At 44.0% G+C, this 27,538-nt stretch overlaps 1 protein-coding gene across 2 annotated transcripts in view; it reads right to left on the reverse strand.

Moving 5' to 3' along the window:
* ASB7 (ankyrin repeat and SOCS box containing 7) overlaps positions 1-27,538 on the reverse strand; it is a 155,975-nt gene that overhangs the window by 72,089 nt on the left and 56,348 nt on the right. Inside the window, exon 3 of one of the 2 annotated variants that reach the window (XM_069625029.1) lies at positions 18,416-18,685. In XM_069625029.1, coding sequence (XP_069481130.1) covers positions 18,416-18,626 — 211 coding nt within the window. In that variant the 5' untranslated portion in view covers positions 18,627-18,685. Of the gene's footprint in view, positions 1-18,312; positions 18,686-27,538 lie in introns of both variants that reach the window. The other variant, XM_069625030.1, reaches the window with a different exon arrangement.

The raw sequence follows: 27,538 nt of genomic DNA on the forward strand, positions 1-27,538 counted from the left end.
GAAGTATGGAGGGCATTAAAAGATCCATTGTTGAAGGGTACATCGTCGCTATGTTCAGCGGTGAGTGGAGAGGTCTGGAGTGAACTATATCGGAAGAAATATGCCATGCCCTTAAAATTTCGCAATATTCAATGTCCAGACTTCACGATGGATCTTCCCTCCTGCTGCCCTTGGAGCATAGGTGATATCGAACAGGTAATAGGGAAGTTGAAATCCTCCAAAGCTGCCGGTCCGGATGGGATCCCTCCCTGCGTTATAAAAGATGATCCGAGGCTCTGGTCAGAAATCATATTAAGGCGATTGGAATGGGTATTCCAAAATAAAACAGTTCCGGAATCATGGCTATCGGCAATTGTGATACCGTTACATAAAAAAGGAGTGCTGAATGATCCCAACAATTTTAGGCCGATAGCACTCATTGATGTCACAGCGAAGATCTTTGCTGCCCTAATTTTGAAGGATTTAAATGCATTTATTGAAAAACATATGATCTTATCTCGATGCCAAACAGGATTCCGGAAGGGAATGGGCACTCACCTCAATGCCACTATGATGACGCATTTACTGAAGCTCTCTAGGCAGAAAAATCAAGGCCCGATCTATATGGCCTTGCTGGATATATCTGGGGCATTTGACTCTGTAATAAGAGAAATACTGTGGCAAAAAATGGGAGAGCTACACATACCAGCCGAAATTATAGCTATGATAGCACTCCTCCATACTAATACCTCCTATAGGATAAAAATCGACAATACCGGTCTACTAACGCCTCCAATTGCTACACACATAGGAGTAAAACAGGGATGCAACCTTGCCGCCACGCTCTTTAATTTATATCTTACTGAGATCGATAACATATGGGCCACTTGTAACTCATTTGCGGTTAAACTGGGCGATCTACGTCTCGAATGGCTGGCCTTTGCGGATGATCTGATTTTGTTCGACATAATCCCGTTTGGTCTCCAAAACAAATTGGAATCTCTAGCCAAATTCTGTGATACCCATAATTTGATCCTAAACTCAAAGAAATCTAACATTCTGATCTTTACGAACAAGAGAAAGATCATTAGGTACCAATGGAGTATCAAAGGGTTACTCATACCCCGTGCTTTGGGTATGATATATTTAGGCTATAATTTAAATAATTCAGATTCAATTGCAAAATGGCAGGTCGAAATTGCCGTCAAATAAGCCCCACTAATCGCACAGATGAAACTAATACATTTAAAGATCTGTCAATTTTCTCTAATTCCACTGATCGAGTTCTATACACTCAAAGTAGAAGCAATAATCATCTACGGTCTAGACCTATGCTCATTGGAAATTGGGAATATCCTGAACAAAATTCAGGGTAAAATTTGTAAAGAAGTTTTGCATCTACCCCCTTCTCTTCCAAATGTAATAATTATACATGAACTTGGACTTAAGTCTCTAGCATATAGGTATTTATGGCGTAAACTTGACAGTTATGCTAAAATGTTGAACCCTGTGTCAAACTCTCTATATGAAGAACTAGGAAAAATGCTTAAGCATGGTACGCCTAAATCTGTATATGCTGCTGGTCAATATTGTCAAGAAAATCTGATCGCGATAGCAATGGACACAGAAGACTTAATTAAACGGCCTCAAATTGTGAAGAGCAAATTATTTCAGCATGACTGGGCAATGACAGCCGATAAAATCGGCAATTATCTTGCATACAAGGAATATGCGAAATTTCGCCATAAGCAGAAACCGTTAATTCCGTATATCAGGCAGGCCCCATGCCAAAAGATTCGAACAACATATATGCGCTTCAGATTCAATCTGTTCCTAACAAAAGATCGAACAAAATGCTGGCAGAACATCGAAATATCTCATGTTGATGCTTGTAGATTCTGTAAGGTCCAATCGATTGAAACTTTGAAGCATCTAGTGATCTATTGCTCCTACTTCGCAAAGGAGCGCCTAAGATACCTAGGGAACTATATGGATACATCATTAAATCATAAATCTGAACTATTGTGGTTACAATGCATGTGGGGGCACAGGCAGTCATTGATTATCGACCTATACTTTCTCTTGTCTGTGATTGAGCAGAAGTTGGTAAATATTAAAGCTACGCTTGAATGAAGATCTAACCTCCGTTAACAAATCGATCACATAAATTGTTAATTGTAATGCCACGCAGGAAGGTTCTGGGCTGATCTCATGTCTCACTTGTGTGATTTAATAGCTAAATGGTAATTATTCCAACTAAGTGCCTAGTATACTGCTATTTTTATTGTCATGTATCTTGCATTACATTCTTCTATTTTTTGCTTGTTATGTTTGAACTTGACTTTTAGATGATAGAATAAGATTTTAAATTGATGTTGTAAAGATTTTGATATCGAAAAACAACAATAATAAAAAAAAAAAAAAAAAAAAAAAAGTCAAAGCTCTTAGGATGCCGGTTAATCCCAGAGCCATGAACCTTGTTGTTCTTCAGCCTTGCTGGGGTTCGACAGAGATGCGTGTCCTGTTGGTCATCTGTTTGGTGCAGTATGTTTTTTGGTGATGTTATCTTAGTTCTTTTACTGCACACTTAACATCCACCATAACCGTGTTAATACGAGTCGAAGGCAAACCTTGACCTGTTTTATTATGCAATCTGGCATCTCATTTGCATGGTCGGTCCGTGCGTGTATGTTAAAGCATTGTGCAATTATGTCTAATGTAATGTCTATCTGTATTCTTTTACTTGATCTTTAATCTTTTCGAAATCATTTTGAAACCCAGTCCTTTCATTACTGTGGTAACATTCTGAGTTTCCTTTGGGAATTCACAGTGCCTCGGCTATACGTCAGCACGGTCGCATCCTTCCCTTCCAACTTAACTGGATAGGGCGTAAGGGAGCAACGGTGCAGTGAAAAGGGGAGGGGGGAGTTGTGTTGTACCCTGAATGTATGCATCTGTGTGAGCGATGTCTGTGTGGAACCCTGCCGTGCCTGCCAAGTGTGAGAGTTCTATTACATCAGTAGCCCCCTGAATGACTTGCATACAGAGACCTGCGATAGAAAAGGTTAAGAGGAAACGTCAGAGAGTGAGGAAGGAAAATTCCTATGAGGGAGGGCAGGAAGGAAAGGGCCAGAAACTAGCGCAGGGAGGAAGAGTAGAAGAGGTGATAAAAAAGGAGGACCAGAGGGAAGAGCGGGAGAAGTTGGAATATAAAATGGGCATGCAAGTAAAAGAGGTAGGGAAGAGACCGCCAGAGAGAAAAAGGAGAGGAAAGAAAGCCATATGTTGACAGATGAACAGTGATTCCAGAGAAGAGAGGTATCAATATAATGATGAAACTGTGAATCATCAGAGGTGAGGTAAAGCAATGAGTGGGAAGAGGGGGAGAAAGGTGGAAACAACCTTAAAGAGGAGAGAGCAATACTAATTCCTGGAATGAAGGAAAAGAAAGGAAGGCGTTTAAGAATTAGGGTGCTCCTTGGTTAGAGTGGTGCTATAGTATAGTTCTAAAGTCAAGAGGATGGCGCGACTGTTAGAAACACTAGAGAGCCAGCGTTAATTAAGCGAGGAAAGGACAGAGGATAATAGTCCAAAAGGAGGAGAAGGTCTGATGCCACACAGATTGCCATACCATCTCTAACCCAATCACTGTTATTTCTAGTCAATCCAGATTCCTACAGCGACAATAATAAAAGAAATGAACTTTAAATTGAGTTTCGAATAATCTGTTGATTCCTCGAGGCGGTTGTTACCCAGGGCGGATCTACAGAGGTTAAAGGTGTAGGAGGATGAGACTGGCACACAGGTGATATGGTGCTTGTGAAAGACCTATTTCATCAAGAAAATAAAGAGAAAAACCCTACCTATCCCCAAGTTGAAGAGGAGTTTCCTTGCCTCATAAAAGACTAAGGGTTGTGTAAGAAAGTCTGGAAAGTAATAGTGCACTGATCTGTGTGAAAACCTAATACTTCTATCCCTTACACTTAGAACTGAACTAAACTAAAGATAAAGTCGACCATCTTGGTTGAAAAGATTTCCTAATGAAAAAACAAACACCAAAAGTTCCAATGATGTCCTTGGGTTGGTAAAAATAAATAGAAAAGAACATCTCTAAAATTAGTTCTCCAGTTCTCAGACCCAGGGGAAAATACTCCCTTCCACAGGTCTTCCACAAAGTGGGTGTAACAGTTAATTCGGCCAGAGGGATGACTCCCTTCCCTCTGGTCCACAGTTCACAATTTTAGGAGGATCACTTCCTCCCCATAACCTTCTTTAGGTTTCACAGCGCCAGGGGGAATGCATCCCTTCCCCTGGTCTTTTTCCAACTGTTTCATAGTTCACAATGCCAGGGGGTTTGGGTGCCTCCCTTCCTCAGGCAACTTATAACGCCAGGGGCATTGACTTCCTTCCCCTACCTTCGGTATAGCACCAGAATGCCTCCCTTCTCCTGGTTTCTGTTCCAGGCTTCAATGTGACCAGGGTGAATGACTCCCTTTCACTGGTCTGATCACACAGTTCCACAATGCCAGGGGGATGCTCGTCTTCACCCTGGTTTCTTAGATTTGGCTACACAGTTCTACTCAATTAGGGAGAATGCCTTACTTCCCCTGATCTGTCCTGCCTTTTCTGTTTCACTATTCGCAGTTCAAGGTTACCAGGGGGAATGCCTCCCTTCCCTTGTCTAGGTTTGCACTTCACAAGTCCTCAACCCACACCCACTTCCAGTCTTATGGGTGCGGGTCCCAGACCCATGTACTTCTATTATCTTTTTGCTGTAGACCTAGTTCTCTATACTGCCAGGTACTGGTCTATGAAGAGGACTTGGGTTACTCTTCGTAAAAGGGTGCGGGTCACAGACCCATAGGATTCTCTCCTGATGCTGCATACCTGGTACACTATCCTGCCAGGTACTTGACTATGGAGAGGACTTTGGACGCAGTTTGTTATTGGTTGTGTGTCCCAGTGCCATCGGCACTTTTCTGCCCTTCAGCGTACCCACCAACAGCCCAGCTTCCCGGATATCTTCAGGATGCTTACCGGCACGCTCCGGATGTCCGTGGGCTTCCACTCCCCGCTAGGGCTTCTCACAGTCTCTCCAGGTGCTGCAGCAGCTCTGCAATGTTCCCTGACTGCGTGTTTCCAATTCTCCACGCACCCCAGCTTTCAACTTCGGCTGGGTGCCTTGATCTCTGCCTCCTTCCATGGTCGAACCATGGCGGCATAGTCAGGGACGGTTTATAGTTCCGAATACAAAGTTTCGAAATGCAATATTTTCGAAACAAAAGGATCGAAAATAAAAAAATAAAATGCACTTTTCTTGGGGGGGGGGGGATCCCCCCAAACCCCTGTTTGTTTGGGAAAAACCACTAATTTTTCCTATACCAAAATGTAAAAAAATAAAAATACATTAAAAAAAGGCATTTGGTCATTTTTTCGCCCATCCTTTTGATTCGAACGTATTGTATTCGACCCTTTTGAATTCAAAATAATGACTGGACACAGTCGGAGACGTCTCTGCTGGCAGGAAAGTGTTCCAGTGTCTTCGTTCCTCCAGCTGGTTTTGAATATCCCAGTTCCCTCAGACAGGGTCTCGAGAGGCTATAACACCTGTGATGTGTGTAATGAGAATCACTCACCCTTGAGTAAAGACTCTCCTGCCACTGAGCATTTATAGTAATGTACCCCATTGACGGCACTGTTCAATAGATGTAAACTAGACCATGCATACTCATCATTTTACACACTGTTCATATAAGAGTGCAAATTAAATGATAAGTGTAAACATGATCTGCCTCAGGAACTCTGAAAAATACAATTGTTCAATACTATTTTGCTTTCATTGGAAAAAATCCATAATTTGTTACAAAAGATGAATGATCAATTGCAACTTTCCATCTTATTAGTTATACAATACAAAAAATGCTAGGAAAATTAATATGCACAGTGCGTGTTTGCTCCATGAGCATCTACACACCACAGCAGAAGCTGGATAGAGAGAAACCATTCCTTTTATCACAGTGTGCAGTTTCTTTTTTTGAAAGGCTTCAGAGAAATACATTCTGTTTCAGAGGCTTTTCTCCATGGCTTGCCATTATAGAAGTAAACCTGTATCTTTTATGTGCACGAATAACTAGGTGCAAAGAAATGATTTTTACAAAAACATATTTTCCAGTGTAAACATTTCCACCTGCTTATAAAATAATCCCATTAGAAATTGGACTTAGATTTTGACTCCCTAAAAAAATCATTTTACTCCCAGCTTTAAAAAATATTGAGTAAAATACTCCGAACTCCAAATTGTATCTTGAACACTGTCAGAAGAGCCGCCAAGCTAGGTAATTAGACATGGACTATGAGGAAAGGGAAGTACGCCAACTTTAGCTTGAAAACATAAATGGTTCACAATGGGCCAGTGGGAAAGCAGGGATTCTCAACCTTAGGACAATATCTGCCAATCAATGGATGAACAGATTAATCCGATCAGAGCATCATCAAAATTGTTATTGCAAAGGAACAGCACATGGTGTAGTCAAACACTAGTACGTGTTCCAAGAAAATGTAGTTTTAAAAAAAAAAAAGTTGTATAATGCGTTACTGTATTTGACCTCAGGAGTATGAAAGCAAAAAAGGGTTGAAAAGGGAGACAGGCAAAAGAAAAAAGATCTCTTCAAAAAAGGTTTCATTATTGGCAAGAAAAACGCCCTTACAAACCATTAAAGAAGCAAAGAAGGGTGTGTGTGAAACAGAAAATGCCTCAGGGTGAGAGAATATATTTTAACATCCTCTTATATAGCATACCTCTTTCCCTTTGTTGGTGGCCATACGCCGAGTGGTTAGATAAACATTTTTTAAAGCAGGGTGCAGATGTGAACCCTATGGTGGAGGTAAGTGCAGGCCAGAAATAACATAGCCCCGACTGCTAGTATGGTTCTGTGTGAACATGCATTTTTTTGTAAAGGTTACTCACAGCAGACTATTATACCCCTAGTTCATAATGCTCTTTCCTCGATATTCATCGGATGCACCTATATGGGAGAGACAAATGTTTTTTGGGCTTAAATAAAAAAAACCTTAATTTAAGAAAAAAACCTCAAGCATATAAGGGTGTGGCATAAGCTCTGCCCATTCATATTGCATTCTCCAGTTTCACCCACAACTCTGCTGCGATCACGCAGGCACGCATAAGCAACTGGTATAGCAGGGATATGGAGAACACAGGACCATGGACTGGTTTACACTCCCGTTCCACATCCTCCATTCACATAAGATATTCATTCAACTGTTAGGCAGAAACCTGTGCAGTTCCCTTAGGGACCACTGCAAAAGATTTAAGACTACAGGTGTTTGGCAGTAAACCCACTTGGTAGCAGTCTGTACCACACAGATTCACTTGGTAGCTGTGGCTGAGCAGTCAGACTTCCCTCAAGAAGAGTTAGGCAGTATACAGAGCATACAAAATAGGTACAGAAATACAGTAGCACAATCTCAAACACTGAACAGAGCTTGGGTGTAAAAGTATATAATTATTTAACACACACTTATAAAACACACTGACACTAAATTGGTAAGATAAGTTCAAAACACAAACACTATTATCATGTGTACATCCCCGATTACTTGGACAAGTCTTAGTTAACACCACTTATTTCCAGACAGAGGTGAGCGCTTAACGTTCGATGGCACTCCCAACAAGTTAAATAAAAAGGGAGGGAAAAGCAGAATTATGGAAGCATACACACTAAACACTTTTTAAAGAACCACAGCAAGTTAGGAAGGCACAGTCTACTGGTGAGCAAGAAAGTTTTAGGTGCCAGGCCCACTTTCAAGGGAGCCAGGCGGAAGATGCCCAAGATCAGACAGTTACACAGACTCTTCGAAGTTTGTGGAGGTAGTTCAAAAAAGGCTTAGTTCAGTTCAGAAAAGTTAGCTAAGGTGTCCCAGGCTAACCCAGGTTTGAGAGACGAGGATTTAATACACCCCGTTCAATCGGTTGCAAGGGAAGCCAGGTGGAACACAGTACCTTAAATGGAGAGTATCCTCCAGCAGGGGCAGTTGTTCCTGGTAGCGGGTGCAAGTCACAGCGTCGTCCAGAGGAAGAGAAGATCTCGTCGTGGAGGAAAGATGAAGGTCGTTGCACTGCCAGGGAAGAAACCAACCTTGGAGTTCTCTGGTACAAAGGTACTACCCTTTTCGGTTCGCGGTAGTGGTGAAAACCTGGTATCCCGGTTGCCGGGGTGCTTGGCACAGGCAAGGCGGCCACGAGATGCTCCAGGAAGGCGAAAAGAAGGTAGACTGGTTATCCCCACCAGTCGAAGGAAGAAAACTCTCCGGGCTGGAGATCTCCTCTGTCGTTGGGAAAAGTGGCGAGACGGTGCAGCAGGGCTCCACCGATGGTGTCGTAGTTGCAGGCCAGCTCAGCTTCTCCCTCCTCGGATTCTTAGGTCCTGTGGCGACTTCTGAAGTTCCAGTCCCCAAAGCCCTGCTTTTATGCAGCACACCCCCATTCACTCAGCCTAGCTGTCAATCAAACATGCTAAGTGGTGGCCAATCACACAAGAGTGTGACTTGAGTTACCAAGGTAACTCAGTCCAGGGTGCCTAAACCCCCTCCCACATCCCCTGTGGTACCCAGACAGAGTGGCACCACTTTTGGAGGCTTCTGTGGAGAAGCCCGCCAAAAAGTGGAACAAAGAGCTCGACTTGGGTTGGAGTCACAGAAGAGAACAAACGCCATTTTAGAATAGAGTTCTGGTAAAAAATACCAACCGGCAAATTAATATTAAATAAATAAACCGGCGTTATGTTCGAGGCTATAAGAATTAAATTAAAGTTAGTAGCCTCGAACAATGAGAAAATCCCATATTCGCGGTCGAATATAAAAAGTAGTATCCACTGCCACCAGCCAAAACTCGATCAGGGGGGACGGAGACGTGCCCCCCTCGAACAACAGACCCCGGGGCAATCGAATTGCCCCGACCAGTACGTCCACAATATGATGGGCTGTACTGGTTTCTGTTCATAATTTGGGACTAGCAAAGCCAATGGTGACTTAACATGCCCTAGGAGACAGTAGTCAGTCCCAGGGTATGGAGTCTATGTAGGGGGGTCGCTACGACACCCCTGGGTTACGGCACGATGGCTGCTGTGTAACACACATCAAAAGGACACATGAGACCCTAATGGAGTAAAAGACCCCATAGCCCATAAAACACATGGAAAGTTAAAGGAACACCTCAAATCATGTCTAAAAGTGGGAGCAAAAAGAATCTCACTCTTAGCAGGAGAGAAAAAAAATAAACCCCAAAAATCCAGCAAAGCTGCTGGCGGACTCACTAGGTTTGGGAAATTAGCCTTACACAGAATACTCCCTAACATCAACAAAAGTAGAAATGGGAGTATGCCTTAAACAAAATGTTTCTGCAACACTGCTTTCCCAAACCTTGCATCAGCATAGAGCTAAGAACTATGGAGTAATACCTACAGAAAGAGGGCGAGGACCACAGGGCCACTCAACAAATCACATCAATTGGAACAGGTCTCAGGAAGGGAGCAAAAGTTGCATTAGCACCTATGGAATATGCATACAGCCCCTTGCGGGGAATCTTGCCCAGACACTTGTAGAATTTGAAGATGTAAGATACAATCCGTCTCGACCTCGTGGCTTTGGAAGCCTGCTTACCATTCACTGCCGGGCAGTACATGACAAATAGCCTGCCTGAATCCTTAAAGTAGGTCGTCTTATCGAGGCAAAACGTAAGTGCTCTTCTGACAAAGACAGCGGAGAACCCTTTGAGTGTCGGAAGGAGTATTTGTAAATGAAGTCGGTATGCTGGTTTCTTGATTGACACGGTCAGACGCCACCTAAGGAAAGAAGGCCAGGTAGGTCCTCAGAACTACATTTTCCTTCTGAAAGACTGAACAGTTCCCGACTGAGGTACCCATCAGCAAAAACAGTCTTATAGTCACCAAGTGCAAATCAACTGAAACCCTAGGCTCAAAGAGCGAATGAGCCAAGGCATTAAAAATGACATTCAAGTCCCTGCTCTCATGAAGCAGTCTAACCTGACCGAACATATGAAGCAACCTTCCAGGCTTGAAGGAGGAGACTGGAGAGAGACTTGCTGGGAAAGAACTAGAACTTCATGAGGATGATCAAACAATTCCTTGAGCCTCTGGACTTTCACAAGACTGATGCAGGCAAACAGAGGATAAGAAAATACCTTAATTCAGTCTCACGCCAGGTTCACTGCATTTCCTACAGTGACGAGCCCTCTCCCCAACTAACATGCATTCTCATTCCATTTGGAATTCTGCTAGATTGCATACAAGTCGAGCTGTGGGTTGGGGGGGGGGGGGGGGGGAGTAGTTTCTGCCAAATTGTGACATGCAAATATGCACCCTTCAGCTCCACCATACAGAGCCAGTAATCCTCAAGGAGGGATGCGCAGATCTGTTTTAACATGATCATCTTGAATTTCTCTAAAAGAAAAGGAGGACAAATCCAACTCTTTTTCTACATTGCAAATAATTGGAATAGAAGCTGGAACTACTATCTGCAGGTGGAACTGGCTCTATGGCAAGCGACTGGTTGGGCTCCTGCTAAAAAACATTGCTCCCCATCTGGTGCAAGCGAGGAAGGAAAGTTGAAAGGGAGAAAGGGGAAGGCAGAAATCCTTTGAAATTAGAGATAATTCAAGAATCTTTGAACCAGTTTCCATAAGGTATGTGATATTTGTACAATGCCTACTACCACGTTCTAGATTTGAAACCTGGTGGATTCAGTGGCCTTTGGGTAGACCATGGTCTGAACAAATGTGAAACACTGGATGTGTGTGAATGTGCCGACAGGCAGCCTCCTCCCTGTATGTGCCCTGTCCCTCAAGTTATTGTATTCTTTAAACGAATCTTGGAGATCTTTGCTTTTCTTTTCGCTATTGGCTAGGTGACATGTCCAGAAGCAGTGCTACCCATCCTGGAGGCCACAAAATCTAGGTTGGTTAAAACTAGCTTTAATGATTTATGTGGCTAAATTAGGGACACCAAGGATTTAACTGTCGTCTTCTTGGAGAGCTCTTAAATCATTGTGGGATGAACATTTTCAAGCCCATTAAAGGGCAAGCTAACATTTTGTTTTGAACATGGTTGAATTTAGTCTCCTGCATCCAAGTTATTTATCTGGCATTCGAACCTAAACGCATGATCTTCAAGGGGGCATCAATGTGATGGATTACAGAAGCAACCTGCATAGTCTTCATAAGGCGAGTCTTAAAGCTACATGATGTTCCGGAGGGAGTCGACACTCAAAATTCACAATCACGTTCCGCAGCTTCGGATTACTGACAACCATGATACCTTATGCATTGGCTTGTAGGAGATTACCTGAATGCTGGTATAGTTTAGGCCCAAATTCATCTGGAACCTTATTCAGGGATTAAATGGTTGAGCAGCTCACTTGTTACAGCAGCTGCCACTTCGGACGATTGGGCCCGATGGATGTAAGCTTCTCTGAGGAAATCAGCTGTGCCAAATGGCTGGACTGCAGTTGATTAACAAAGACTAGTGCGTTTTTTCCCCAGATATTCCCGATACCCACAATAACTCTTTATGTGAATATTCACCTCCAATATGGAGGCGACGCTAGTACAGAAGAAAACACTCACACCTCCAAAGATGTTTGCTCTCAATCTTACTAGGCCTTGTGTCATTCAGATCGCGCAAGTGCGGGGATGAGTGAAGAGGAGAGGTGCCATGGGGAAGGGAAGGAGAAAGTGGAGTTAACTTACAAGTGCAGCCAGCGGGTGGCTCATAAGTGCAGAAAGAAGGGACTGTAGAGTTGCAGATACAGACCTTAAGTGCTGGGGAGCCCGGAGGCAGTGCGAGGGCAACTGGACATGCAGGAGCCTGGGCCCGAGTTCAGAGGGTGACCAGTGCGCAGTCAGGTGCATCAGCAGGGGAGAGGAAGAGAGAAAGCAGAAGTGAAAAGGAAGGTCTCGAGTTGCTTCTGGAACTGGAGGTGGCTCTGCTCAAGTTTGAGAGAGATAGGGAGGCTGTTGCAGAGGGAGTCCCCAGCCGAGGAGATAGATATGCCCCCAACTCTTTGCTTGGAGAAGCGTCTGACCCTCAGGGAGTTGGATGTGGATGAGCGGAGAGCTTGAGAAGGAAGATGTTTTGGAAGAGAAATATGGAGGTAGAGTGGTCCCAGACCCCAGAAAGCCTTGTGGACAATGCAGAAGGAAGTTTATCCTTGCAGCCACAGGGAGCCAGTGAAGAGATTTCAGAGCTGGAGAGATGCAATCCCGGGGCTTGATCCCAAGGATAAGTCTTGCAGTCCTGTTTTAGATAAGTTGCAAAGGTCAAAGAGTAGAGGAAGGAAGATTTAGAGGCTGTTGCAAAAGTCCAGCAGAGAGAGGACCAGAGGGCGTAAGCTTCTGGGGGAAGTGAGAAACGAAAGAATACCTCAGAGGAGGTGCAGCTGATAGTTTGACTTCTTAGAGATGTAAGCGATGTGAGGAGAGAAGGAGAGGGTGGAGCTGAAGATGACACTAAGATTCTTAGCCTCACAGGAAGGAGCAGGAAGAGGGCCCAGAGTGGGGAGAGAGAGGAAAGGAGGGAGTGGGTCTTTCAATGAGGATCTCATCAGTCTTACTGGCATTAAGGCAGAGATCATTGGTGGCACACCATTCCTGAATTGTGGCCAGACAGTCTGGTATGAGAGAAGAAGCAAAGGTGGCTGAGGGGAGCCTCAAAGAGAGCAGAGTGTCATCCACATAACATTGAAAATTGGAGCAGAAAGAAGCGATGCAGTGGACAAGAGGTGCCAGGTAGTCATCCAAGAGCCAGAGAGAGAGGTTACACCCCTGGGGAACACCACAAGTAGAGAGAGAAAGATAGGAGAAGAAAAACACCAGTTGGACCTGAAAGGGTCGGTCGGTGAGCAAGGAGGTAAGCCAGGCAAGGGCCAGATCAGTAATTACAAGGTTGTCCCGGAGACGATGGAGCAGGATGGCATAGTTGACGGTGTCAAAATCAAAGGATAGATCTAGGAGAATGAGGACAGAAGGGAGATTAGAGTCATGATTGAAGAGCAAGCCTTCATGGGTGTTCAAGAGAGCAGTTTCTGTGCTTCTGGCAGCTCTGAAGCCAGACTGGTGGTCATGGAGGCAACCAACAGATTCAGTATGTAGATTAAGCTGGGAGATGGCCAGCTTTTCCAAGAGTTTGCCCAGGAAAGGAGGGGTGGAGATTAGGTGATAGTTAGCCAGAGAGGAAGGATTGGCCACGGGCTTCTTTAGAAGGGGGTGCACTAGAGAGTGCTTCAGGGCGGAGGGGTGGAGGGTGTAGGGGGTGGAGTTCCAGTGGCAAAGGAGTGATTGCAGAAATCGGCCAAGGGTGTGGATGTAGTCCTTGATTTTCTGGATAAGCAGGGGAAAGATCGTCAGGGGTTAGCAGGGGAAAGGAGAATAGAGCCTCAGATTGGACGGGAGTGGTAGAAGGAGGAAGAGAGGGTGGACAGGATGTCCTGAGTTTTGGTAGTGAAATGAAAGGCCATGGCCGTGCAGAGGGCCTGGGAGGTAACAGTAGAGCTAGAGACTACAGCAGGATTGGCCCGTTCCTTGCAAATTGCCTAGAAACATCGACAGGGGTGAACATGGGAAAGGAGCAGGAGGCGGCAAGGCCCATAAACTCCATCAAGTCTAACCTTTTGTGAAATGCATTGGGAAGTCTGCGATATCTCCCACAATTAATCTTCCAAATCACCAGCGTGGTCTGCAACCTTAGAAGGGGTCATCAGCCGAGTAGTGGCTGAGGAGTGTTGAGTCACGAGGTGTGGGATGCAGCACCGCCGTGGAGTCCTTGAACCCAGAACCTTGCGGCAGGTGGTGGGGTTGCAGTAGGAGATGAAGTGGGATTTCCAAAGGTGGTGGGGGAAGGGGCCTAGATGGGGGATGTTCTTTGGGCAATAGTGGCTCTGCAATAGGCACTGGAGAAACTGGAGGTGCCATGGAGTTGGCAAATCCTCAATTAGGCCCATGAAGTAGCCCTCAATTGTCGCCAAGATAATTTATGTAATTTGGAAAAGATCCTCATTGGTCGTAGCCGAAATGCAAGGCTATGTAGCAGAGGGCATGCTAAGTGATGGTCTCTTGTTGGGTCTTTGTAGACAAGTGAGGAAGGAGGCCCACGGAGAGATTAAACCTGTAGGTAGAGAATGGAGCATTCCACCCTGGTTGTAAGCGGGGGGCCAAATCGCCCGAATCGTATGGTCCTGGAATAGAAAGCCCACAACTTTCCCAGATTATGTTTTCTGCCGCAATGGGGGGACCGCTGGGTCCGGGTCTTACACCGAGGCTTAGGGGTCAGAGGAACCAGACAGAGACATAGCTGTTAGACCTTTCAGTCACATGCTGACCCTCAAAAGATGTGGGCTTATTGCGCACTGAACAGCTTCTTCCTTACCAAGCAAATCTGTATCTATGGAAGATCAGGAACATTATTGGCAAACAAAGAAGGAGAATATAGCATGGAAACACACGATACAATAAGCATTAGTTCAAACTACAAGCAGAGTGTGTGCTCACATCTCGGGAAAGTCCACAAGTCTTTCACTACACTATAAACTTCTCAAATGATTTCATCATGGGGGATCTTTCTCCACAGCATCTCGGTATAAAGTTCTGAACTACTTGTATTTCAGTAAGATGGGGAATAGTGTTCCTACCCAAAAAAACATCAAAATGGGAACTATACAGAAAACCATTCACATATTTTGGTGCATTATAGCGATATGGCATATGCCACTATGGCAAGAGGACACGGTGAGCGAGAAGGCACATTAAATTGGGACAGCACAGAACAGATCCATTGTTATCATTTACATGTCTGTGCAGTATTTCCAGTGTTCTGCTTTTTTGAAGGATAAGCGGTTAAATTTCTTGGGAGAAACTTTGAATCCCTATACTGTAAAGATAGTTTTGGTTTCTGGTGAGGACTACTTTCATTGAAAGGGCCCAGGAATGAACAAGAGTGAGAACAGGAAGGAGCACAGAGCGGGCAGGGGCAGATATATTACGTTGTACTTGGGAGCACAGTGCACGTGAATGCAAGAAGCAGAAGACGGAGCTAGCCAAACAGTAGGGGAGAAGCAATCCTTGTACAGATTTACAGACCTATAGTAGAAATTCGAAAAAAGGAATTGTTGATGGACAACCATTGAGTACAGAGGGGAAGAAATTGGTGGGAGAGGTCAGTGATAGAATGTTGCTTCTCCTACCCTTTACATCCTATGTTAAGAAGAGAAAAAAAAGTGGTGCAGTGAAGTAGGAGCCTTAACAACAGTCGAGGCAAACAAGAGCAAGGCTAGAAATCAGGGTCATATAGAAGTGATAGATGAGATGGGCCTGGATTGGCCATTTGTAGGGTGCAATTCATTGCAGTAGTGGAGGTAATGAATTACTGGAGCTTGAGGTAGATGTAAAAATATAACAGCAAGGTTGAAAACCATGAGGGATGGTGTAATGAGAACAGGGGGCTATGCTATCGGGCTAAAAGGAGGGTTGTGGCAGTTGAAGCCCACAAGTAGTACATTTTGGCTTTAGATGAATTAAGCATTCAGCAACTAAGTGCCACCAATCAGGATCAAATGTTTGGATTAAAGAGGTGGGATTAGCAAAACATTAAAAATAATGTCAATCTCTAGCACCCATTTCCAACAGTAAACCTCCTTACGTCAGCTGCAAGTCAAACTACGAAGGAGAATCCAAATGGATATGCCCAAAGCTTGGAGAGGCTTACCACCCACGTTTATTCTTTAGGGATGTTGCAAGAGAAGGTGTTTGAACCAGTCAATCTAACTCTGTGGGCTCTGGTTTTCCTGTATGGTTTTTAAGATCCAATTAAATGGGCTGCTCTAGACAATGCAGTCAACTTTCACTTGTCCTCTTGAAGATCATTCACTTGTGCCCCTAACATTGCACAGAATCCCTGATCCGGGTCTAAATCATGAAACATGCAAGTCCTTTTGCATTTGATTTGATGTTGCATGGCTTTTTTCAGCACGATTTTAGCTTTTATAAATGTGTTTCTTCAAACAGTTACAAAGGGGGCTAATCACATTTCTCACCACATTTTCTATTCCTTCGATTAAATCTTTTATTCTGGTTTTTGGAGTTTTTTGGGCTATTGTTTTGCGCTCTTGCAATTTCCAGTTTAAATTAAGGCAATGCAATCCTTGCTTGTCTTCTGAAATCAACCCACACTACTATGTGGTCGATGCTTCGTGCTGCCAACAGACTGTGTACTCATGACGGGTGTTTGATCTTCTCTCCCATCTTGAGCCAACATCATTGGATCCCTGGCTCCTTTATCAAGTTCAAGATGGAGTCTTGTTTTTAAAAGGACTTGCCCAATCTTTTTACCAAGAAAAGTATTATTGCGTGTTGTAACAGACTTGCAGAGCCAAACCCAATTTTGCTTACAAGTTAAACAGTGCCATAAATAAATGTGCAAAATTGTATTGAATTCCTACATTCTGGCTTTTAGGATTACGTTTGAATGTGTACATTTAGTGAAAAAAAGCTGGTCAGCCAAGAACAGATTTTTAGGCTATTTTGTAAAAGATTTTAACCAATGCATATTTGAAATTGTATTTAATTCTATGATCATTTTACTGCACATCATAATGTGCCATTTTATTGGTGTTTAGTTAAATGTTTTTTACAGTTTGTTCCTATGTTCAAAGGTGATTCACATTAAGTTAGGTCTGCACTTTACAATAGTTTTAAATAAATTGCATTGTTCAATTATTACATTTCCATAAACTGCTCCAAATTTTTATCATCACAAATCAGTAATATTCTTTACAATTTCTAAATCAATAGGCCTTTCAGAGATGTATACCTTGAATCTTACAGTATGCACAATAATGGAATTAGGAGCTGGTAGGATTCTATTAAAGAGCAGGAAAGAAACTGAATCCTTGTATTTGTAACTAGTCCTACAGTAAAAGTCAAAGCAGTAATACACGTAAAACATAGATTTAAAAGTGAGAGGGGTTAACAATGTTCATATTAATAGGATTTACTTTAGCACAGATGGGATTTTGGGAGGAGCACACAAAAAAGAAAAAGCCAAAACAGGACCCATGTAGAAAACATGCAGCTGAGAAGCGCAAATCAAACCTTCGGGATCAATTCACTTTTAGAGTAAAATAAAGACCGTACTGGCAAAGGAAGACAGTCTACCTGTTATGCAATCACATATTGTGAATAAGAAAAGTCATAGCCTACACCTCCATTTTCCATCTGGTAGTATTTATGTCCTTAAACAGCTTGACCTAGTCCATCACAGCATTATTAGACCAGTACATCGGTGACCTGCCGCTGGCTCCGAACAAATAACCTTTATCCATGAAATCATCATGAGGCACCAAACATCCAAGCCAGAAGTTCAACAATACCCGAAGTACAACAGAATGACTACATCAATATTGCCTTTTAAATTATGTTTGAATAACCAGAAGCAAAACCGTGGGCAGCTCTCACAAACAGGCCATTTGCACATAAAGAATCGTAATTAAGTAATGGAAGTCTAAATAATTGAAATGCAGATGGAAACTTTCAGATAATCTTGCAGAAACATGTGAATTTACATAGAAAAATCGCTAAATAGTTTTGGACAAGGTCAAGACTGCCTGCCCCTGACCTCTATGCTACACAATCACAACGCAGGAATTGTTTGGGGAATTTAAATGCTGCGTCATGTCTTACCTTTTCCCCTCGCTTTTCCTTTTTAACCAAAGAACTTGGTTTACCAACTGAATTGTCCGGTCACCTTTACGGCAAAATACATATTTTCATACTGTCATATTAGAACCAGAATTGATTACTGAACAGTCATAAATTGGTCTGTTGTCAGTGCCGATCCAATATTGCTATACATTTTATGTATGGGTTCTAATGCACCAAAAACAAGCTACTAAAGTAGTTCACTAACCCTGGATTTAAGGTCATTTTAAAAGAGGATGGTAGTTCCCAGTAGTCAGACTTTCAGCAGTATATTATTACATACAGGTACTGCATGGGAACTCAAGCTGCTCAAACTCCCAGGCTCCATTAAGCCAAAGTGTAAATGTTATCAGATTCTTGAACATGTGTGTGATGCATGCATCATGTGCCGTAACAAAATCTTATTTACATTTCTTAGGTGTGTTTGAAGCCAGCATTCAATATAAGCAAAAATAATGGCTAAGCCTTCTCCAATGTTTTACAGATTAACATTTTCAACTACACATTCATCCTCGTCTCCATTTGTGAGCATCTTCAAGTTTCCACATTACCTTTTTCACTTAAGTTACTCAAAGCTTCAACTTGCCAGGTTCCAAGCTCAGAATACGGAGGTCTGAACTGAAACAAAGGCAAAAAGGGTTTTGGTGTCCTCACCTCCATGCTCCAGGAACACACGAACACACCGCTCTTTTCCCCGGGCAGCAGAAAAATGGAGAAGAGTCCAGCCATTGGCATCCCGGCCATTGGGCGAATAGCCCTGCTCTAGCATCTTGCGCACTGTGTGGACATCGCCAGCTGCTACGGCCGCCTGAATCAGCAGCTCTTCCTGAAGCTCAGGATTCCTCCGACAGTGGTGGTGTAACATCCTTACTCCTTCCTGTCAGCTACAATAGACTTGTGAGACCAGCAGCATTTGCCCTGAATCTTTAATGGGAGATAGAAAGGGTTACAGTTAGTACATAGAGAAGTAAAGATCCAAGATAACCTTTGACTACGTATTACGCAAGTCCAGATATATTTGCAGGCTTCCACACAGACACAGACACACACACACACATTCTGAAGGCAGTATCAAACCTTTCATTATTTGGACAACTTATCTGCTGCCCAACCCCATTCAATTTTTCCTAGACAAATCCTAAAAACCCAACCCTGAGATTGCAGTTAATTGCATACATCCCTAAGCACAAAGGGTTTGAACCCCTGCTTTAACAGTCACAGCAATGGTGAACTTTTACAATGAAACCCCACATTACCTTCTGACAATATAACTATAAGAATTTTCCTAAAGATGGAGAGAGCAGGCAGTTTACCATTATCCATTTTTCCCCACTTGCTCTAGGGCACAGGAATGACATGTGCACCTTTGCTGTGAACAGCATAAAGGAGGCTCCTATTCTGTGGGAAGAAGCATGTGGTGAGAGGATATGCAAATGGCTCCTAATATAGGAGGAATTTAGGTGCTTGGGGTAATAAACCATGTGCGAGTGCGCTTGATCGTCAGCTTCATTTTTAGGTTAAGCTGCATCACCAGTACACAGGTATCACCCTGAACCCCTTGTTAGGTCTACAGATTGTTAGTACTGGTGATTCGCACTATGCCTATATTCGTTGAAGTGCATAGTGCTCCTTATCTAAGTGTTGTATAAACACATTGACCTTCTGAGTCATTCGATTATGTTGTATTGGATTTATTATCTTGCTACAGCCGACACATGTTTCGACACAGTCATTTTGAAGGCTATTTCATACATTGGAGTATGGCGTATAAAATACATTGCATGATTATTTGCAAAATGATAAAAAATAACAAATTTACATACCAAATCCATAATTTGGGGGCAGGATGGTAGGTCAAAATAGGAGAGAAGAGCAAATAAAAACACAAGACCATCCAATATTAATTGCATTCATATAAACTTCATAAGTGGGGGTAAAATAGGAGGTGAGGGGCCCGAGGCAACTGGTTAGCACAGTTGTCCATCAGCTGAACTGAATGGTATGTAAATGAATGAATCCAGAGGAAGGGTGAAGTCGAGTGGTTCTTTTGTGCTAAATTGCTATTGTGGTTGTATTCTGCTAAGGGTCCAAGAGGACTGTATGGGACAGCAGAGGGATAGTTTAAATTTGAATGCAAGAGGGGTCGGTTTGGTTTTATTCTTAAAATAAAATAAAATTTAAAAACGCCTCACTGTGCCTACTCTGGTGGGGATTTCACTGCTTACAAAAGCTAAGGGAATACAATATAACATAGGAATACTGGCCCTCACACTAAACAGCAAACAAAGAAAATATATGGCCATGCAACATGACATGAATACCATTCACAGCACTTAAATGATCTCTTAATATTCTGGGTAATCTCCCTTCCTCAGGATTCAAAGCCACTTCTGTAAATGTTCAATCAAAGAAAGACAATACATTGAATCTGTTCTTGGTATTTCAAAGTAAAAGTTCATTAAACAGAGTTTAACTGACAACAAATCTGTCTCCTGGGTGAAATATCCACGTTCCACATCTAGCCAAAATAGCACCAATGGTAATCCTGGTCACAATGCTTTCTCACCTCTTTAGAAATATGTGCTACAGTTCAAAATAACATACAGCATCCACAGTGTCAGCAATATATAGTTATTGGCCAACAGTTAGGACGTCTTGAGTTACATGCTTTAGCATTCACAAAAATGGTATATTGGTCAGTATGTCTTTTCAATATTGCTGCTCCCCCAACCACACTTCTACTTCTTTTACCATGTAAACAGTTACATCTTGTCCCACAGTACTGAACCTTAATCAGTCTACTGCAATGTTGCATCCGCTTACATTTTGATATACCACCACAGCTTCACTATTTTGGAACTACTTCCACAGCTTCAATGCTTCAACACCTTCTGGTAGGCAAGGCACTCTTCCTCTGAATATCTCCTTTCAAAAGGGGCAGCCTCTTTGCCTCTCTGGTCTGCCTGCCACAATGGTAACCTATATTTGCCCTAAGATGTACTGCTCTCGCTCTTCCAGCCTTTGGCACTACAGGTATATCTACTTCAGAATATTCTTTACAAACAGCCATTTTCCCTTGCCCAGCTTGATCTGTACCCTTCTGCCAGCTATAAGCCAAAGTGAATACCCAGAAGCTTTGGTGACACTCTTAGCTTCAGATAATGCTCGCAGATGTGCAACTTAGGCCAATTAATGGTTAGTAACCTTCGAGCAAAATGAGAAGGTGATGGCTGGAAGGTTTTGAATAAATCAGAACCACGGGCACAGCTCTGTGCAACCCTCCAGACCATCATTTTTCAAACTGCACGAGACCACAAGCATCTCCAGACATGTTTCAGCCTTGTTGGTGGTCTCGTGCAGAAGGGATGTGACCTAGCAGATCGGACTGGACTCCCCTTTTGGGGGTAGGACCAAGCCTGATATAGGGTTTCCCCCTTTTGTAATTGCTTAGCAGGCTGAACAAATGATGGTCTGGAGGGTTGCCCAGAGTTGTGCCTGTGGTTATGATTAATTCAAAACCTTCCAGCCATCATCTTTTTGTTTTGCAATAGTAACCTAGTACACTTAGGTTACTGTCCACTTCATGAAAGTTTGCTATGGCTGTTAATATGGGAGTACTCTTGGCTTGGGCAATGCTTGTTCTCTGCATCAATGATTTATACACTTCAACTTCTCACGCAGGAAAGGAATGCCTTGTTAAAGTAGAGAATAAAATAGTCTTTCTTTAGGGATCTTTATTAGGCACACGTGACCACTCGTTGTAGTTTTCAGAGTTTAAAGATGTTAAACTTTGATAGATTTCCTTGTAGAGTGAAGGATAGAGTGCACTCCTCCTTTGGGAACTACAATTAAGCACACAGGACCACTACTTGTAGTTTTCAGAAGTTAAAATCTTTAACAAGAATTTGAATAAGATTAGGCATTCGGCAATGGTCTTTGCAACTTTCACTTTCTTTAATTGGTGACACGCGACCACTCCTTCAAATATTATCAGTCGTATAATGGATGTAAGAAACATTCTTTTCCGATGCGAGTATACAGCCTTTTCATTAAAAGGTTGTGTGCTACATTTTGCATTATTTAGGTTCTTCAGATTTAATAGACAACTACTTAATTTACTCACATGCAAGTAAACGGGAGACTGGCTACTGTTGCCGGCAATGCTTGCACAAGGTATGCTGGTTTTCCCACCCTTGTGCCTTCTTACTTCTGCTATTACTTGTTATTGTTATTTTGCATTTATATAGCGCCTTATATACCATTGGTATGGTTGGAAGGCGCTGGTAGGTTGAACGCCCTTGGGAACCGAAGTTCAGATCAGTAGAGAGTCTCAAAGGTGCGTGTGAGCACCGGGTATGTTTGCAGCTCGTGCGGGATCCATGTGATAGCTGCTTCTTAGCGGTAGGTGTGGTGGTCGAGAGATCAGGAGTAGGTGTTCGTTCTGGCAGGATTTATCCAGAGCGGATGTGGCTGTGTTAGGCCTGAGGAGAACGCCTGGCTGGGGGGGTGTAACCAGCAGTGTTTACTTAGAGTGATGTGGAGTGAGCGGCAGATGTTGGTATGAAAACAGTCATACCGAATGGTGTCATAGTATCTCTGTGTTCTAGTTGAGTGGTGATGTAAAGGAGAGAGTAAGCATTGTGGTTAGATATGATCGGATATATGCACTTTCAAATGTCTACGCACTCACTCCCTCTAGGCACTCTCCCCCTCTAGGCACTCTCCCCCTCTAGGCACTCTCCCGGTCTACCGTCTCGCCCCCTCTAAGCACTCATCCCCTCTAAGCACTCATCTTTAAGCAATCGCGTTTTCTCTCTGGACAAACAACAAGGCCGTTGCCTGCCAACATCCTCTTGCGCTTTGGGCCTTCCGCCTTGAAAGGACACAAGCCCTACAAAGAAGCTAAGTGCCACACAAGCATCATCCAGCGCCATCTTTTTAAGGACAATTTAGAGACAGAGTCCTCGACCCGCATCCAGCTGCACCGCCGACTTGTCACGCCGCAGTCACCAGAGCCGTCCGAGACGCCTCAACCAGCATTCCAGATACGCCAACTAACAAAGACAATAATTTTTGGCTCTGAGCCAGACAACCTGCAGACATCTGTCCAGCCTCGCTTGCCGAACTGCCTGCCGCCTGGTACCCACAGCTGTATCCCGACCACTATCTGTCTCACGGGCTGCAAAGCGCCCTGGCCTTGACGCTGTCAAGCACCAAGAACTTCAGCACCAGGTACATTGTGGTTCTGCCACCCTGGTCCTTCTCTGAAGGCCCCTAGAGACAGTTACGACCCTTTGACTCTTGAAACCAAATAACCTTGAACAGTAAGACTAATTGCTTTACCAACTACCCTCCTGTCAGTATCTAGAGTGCATCCCTTTCCTTTGTGAAACGGTCTATCCTGTGTTCCTTTACAGTGTGGGTTGTAATTATGGTGTGCTAGAACTGTCTGTTGTAGTAATAATAAAGTAGATTTTTTTATACAACCTTGACTGGACAGTCCCTTTTATCATTGGATAATTGTGTTGCAGTATGTCTGGTGCTGCCACATTCCCTACTTCCTGGTAGTTTTACTTGCGGATCACCAGCCACCACGCTGTCCAGACTTGCTGAGTCTGCCTTTCATTTTTCATCTCTACAGACTTTGCTCTGCTGCATTCTGACTCACTGAGTCTGCTCTCGCTGCCTGTTTCCTTGGACTCCGCCTCCGCTCGCTACCTTCAAAAACACCTGGTATAGAGGAGCACGGCGGAGTGTTGCAGAGTGTCTAGTGTCCGGCATACAGTGGCCAATGGAGGTTATGCTTCTTAGGAGATACAAACATCGGACAATGAGTGAGCAAAGAAGCCTGCCCCAATTGCAACAACTATACTCTCGGACTTCGTCAGGACAGCGGATTACGAGCGCAACGTCCAGGTGGTGACTAACTGTTTTCCACCACAAGCACCTCCACCCTTGTCCCTTACCCACCCCGGACCTCGTAGCATTTGGCATCCCCGGGCTATGAAAGCACCTCAGCTCCATCTTCCTTTCAAACCTTGTGGGACGCCCTTTGGGATACAGGAGTGGGGTTCTCTCTGTTCAGGCCGTGCCTCGAACTGGACTCGTCTAACGCCCAGCATGCACCTGCACCCGGTCCTGTATTGGTGGATGCTTCATGCCACTCATCTTGTACCCAGTCCACTTGTTGGCCAGGGCAGAGGTTCTGTTGACTCACCTGACCCTCACCAAGAGGTGGTTCGCCTCAAGGAATCAGTGCCCCAGGCGGCTGGATAATTAGCATCAGCAGTTGGGGGAGAACTATTTACTCTGACTGGAATCCCTCTTCTGATAGAGGCACAAATTCATGGCACAAATTCATAACCCCTCTTACCTAAAGCTTGCATTCCAGTCACAGTTCCAGCGCCCTCCTCTACTTCCTATTGCGAGCACCAGGGAGGGGGTTGGGGGGGGCTTTTATGCCTCCCAGGTTCCTTCAGGTGTGGGCCGTCAGGCTCAACTGCCTGACTTGTGCAACTGCATGCCTCCTTCAGCATTTCTTCATCCCAGTTTAGTTTAGTGTTTGCTTGTTAGGCAGTTATACAGCAAATAAATTCAGTTTTGAAGCGCCCAAAGGACCACAGGGAGGGAGCATGGGATTGCAGTACAAATTAACATATACAAAATAAAAACAGTAGGGGGAAGGAACAGACGAACCTACTATTCCTTATGAGTATTCAGAACGTACAAGTGCAGCAAGGAAGAGGGCAGTGGGGTAGGTGCCGGGGTGTCCGTGATCATGGGCGAGCCACAGATGAAGTGTATGGTATGGTAAATGCTATGCGGCCAGAAGCCGCGTTGGGTGGAAAAGTGCGAGTCTCCAGTGCGGAAGGGGAGCCAAAAGTGCTGAAGTTAGACAGAAGCTAGGGAGATTGGGTGTGAGTGGTCAGGGGCCTGTGGATGCGCAAGAGTCCAAGACAACAATCGCAGCAACTGTGAGATTAGTAGAGGCAGGAAGGATGAGGAAAAGAGGAAGGTCGAGGTGCTTTCAGAACGTAAGAAGATCCTGCTCAAGACATGAGGGGGAGGCGGGGAGAAGAGGCCGTTCCATAGGAGGGAGTCAGGTGAGGAAAGCTATCAACCTACTGCCCTCGGTTTTTCCCGAAACCCTTTACACACATGAAGTTGGTGCCAGAGGAGCATAGAGGTCTAAGAGGGAGAGTATTTTTGTAAGAGAGTTGCAGATATAGTGTGGTCCCCAGCCCCAGACAGCTTTGTGGATGATGCAGAGGAATTTTAATTTGATAAGTGCAGTAACCGCGAGCCAGTGGAGACTTTTTAGGTAAGTCGAGATGCGGTCCCTGGACTTAAGGCCAATGATAAGTCTCACTGCTCTATTCTGGATTACCTGAAGGGGACGCAGAGTAGAAGAAGGTAGATTAAGTTGGAGGCTATTGCAATAGTCAAGCCTTGAGAAACCCAGGGCTCGGGAAATATTGAGCTTCTGGGGAAATTGAGAAAAGTGAGAATTCCTTTGAGAAGGAAGAGCTGAATGTGAGACTTCTTAGCAATGTCCTGAGTGTGAGGGAGGAAGGCGAGAGAGGAGTCAAAGAGGACTCCAAGGTTTCTGACTTCAGAAGGAGCCGGGGGAGAGCCCATGGTGAGAGTCCAGAGTGAAGGGAACAAGGAGGGAGCAGGGGTCCCAATCAGAATGATCTCCGTTTTGCAGGCATTGAGGCAGATATCGTTGGACGTGCACCAGGCATGGATGGCAGATAGACAGTCAGGGCTGAAGAAGGGTGCGACTGAGTCAGTAGGAAGTCTGAAAAAGAGGCAAGTGTCGTCTACATAACCCTGGCAGTTGGGGAGACAAGGGGGAGGTGAGGAGTGCCGGCCAAGCAAAGTAGATATTAAAGAGGCAGGGTTGGAGGATAGATCCGCGAGGGACACCACAGGTGGAGAAGGAAGTAGGAGAGGAGAGGAGAAGGTGCTTAGAGCTGTCAGTTAGCAAAGAGGTCAGCCACTGTTCCAAGATACCAAGAGTATCGTGGAGCCTTTGTATGAGGATGGAATGGTTGACAGTGTCAAAAGGCAGAGGAGACGTCAAGTAGGATGAGGACAGCTGGGGAGTTGGAGTCTAGAGATGCAAGCAGTTCTTCACGGGTGTTCAGAAGAGCAGATTCCATGCCTCTGGATGCTCGGATTCCAGATTGATGATCATGGAGACCATAGACAAGTTAGTTGAGTTGGGGCAAGGGCAGCTTCTCAAGCAGTTTCTTCTGGGATTCTGGGACTTGTAGTCCATTTCTACAAAATGAGTTATTTCAACTTCTGCAGTTTGACAAACAGCCATTACAAATTGGGATTACGGGGGGGAAGTTAAACAGGAAGATGTCCCAGTCTTCCTGTCGATCCCCCTCTGCCCCCCTCATGTAATCCTCCCGCAGCACACCATCCCCAGGGTCTTGATCAGGAAGAGTCTGCCTTTCCCTGGCCACATGGGGAGGGTCCCAGAACAGGTTTCTGGCGGGAAATCTCCGATCCATCACATGGGTCAGAGGCATTACAAAGCATGAACCCGTAACAACAAAGACATATCCATGGACACAAACACTAGTGTTCTGCCCTTCACCGACTGTCTCCCACACTCCACCCACCTGGGGCTTAGTTTCAAACACTAGCACATCAAAAAACAAAACTCAACAATGAGGGGGTATACACCCACTAGATTTAATTGTACACTTAGTTGATAACTGTTAGGACAGTTTTTCTGAAGTCCAACTAAGGGCTTAGCAAAACCATTCAACTGAGGCAGTACAAGTCTTCACTCTTAGTATAAGGCCGTACCATCTGAGTTCAGGGTATCGTAGACAGAGCAGCCAGGCTTATTTAGAAGGGAGAGAGGGCTGTAGAGTCAGTACAAATTGAATTGTAATAGAAATGGTCCAGAGAAACACTAAGTATTGTAGAAAATAAATTGTTTATTTAAATACAAGTAGGCCCAGATAAATCTTGGGGGAACTATCACAGATCATCTAAACACATTATGGAAAAAACACTATGCTTAAAGGTATAAAGACCAAAGCATATAACCTTTTCTAGGGAAGTCAAAACCAATAGTTACTTTTCGATTACTTTCAGTAATACCCGGGTAGTAGAACCTATCATTTTGTATTTTATTTATAAAGCGCGGCCGAGCCCTAGGGCAACTGGGCACTGAATCTTACATGTTGCAGAAGCATAAACTATACAAGCAAACTAAGAAATTACAAATACATAAAATATACAGACAATCCAGGCTGTTATCATATATGGTAGCAAAACAGAGATTATTATACAGTGTGATAACAGCTACATATATACATAAGCAGTGAGTGGCAATTGAATAAAGGAACTGATTTTTTTTTTGATTTTTTTTAAAGAGGATGGATTGGTCCTACTCCTAGAACCTGGCTTTAACCTTGCTACGGAATTGTATAAAGGATGGTTCCACTCTTATGGAGATGGGTAGAGCATTCCATTTCTTTGCGGCAAGGACTGGGAAGCTGGCTCCGCCTGCGCCTTGTTGGTTGAATCGTGGGATGACCACACAGTGTGACTGCGCTTTTCTAGTGGGTCGCGTTGATGTATAACGTGAGAAGGTGTCAGATAGGTAAATATGGGCCTGGTTGTGGAGACACTTGTGGGTGAGTGTGACTTTAGGTCTATTCTCTGCTAAATGTTAAGCCATTTTATGTTCGGTCTGGTTGCGGTGATGTGCTGTTTCCTGGGGATGTTACATGCTGATCCGATTGCATT

Source organism: Ambystoma mexicanum, chromosome 11 (genome assembly GCF_040938575.1).
Source record: "Ambystoma mexicanum isolate Mex_15411 chromosome 11, UKY_AmexF1_1, whole genome shotgun sequence".
Classification (NCBI taxonomy): Eukaryota; Metazoa; Chordata; class Amphibia; order Caudata; family Ambystomatidae; genus Ambystoma; species Ambystoma mexicanum.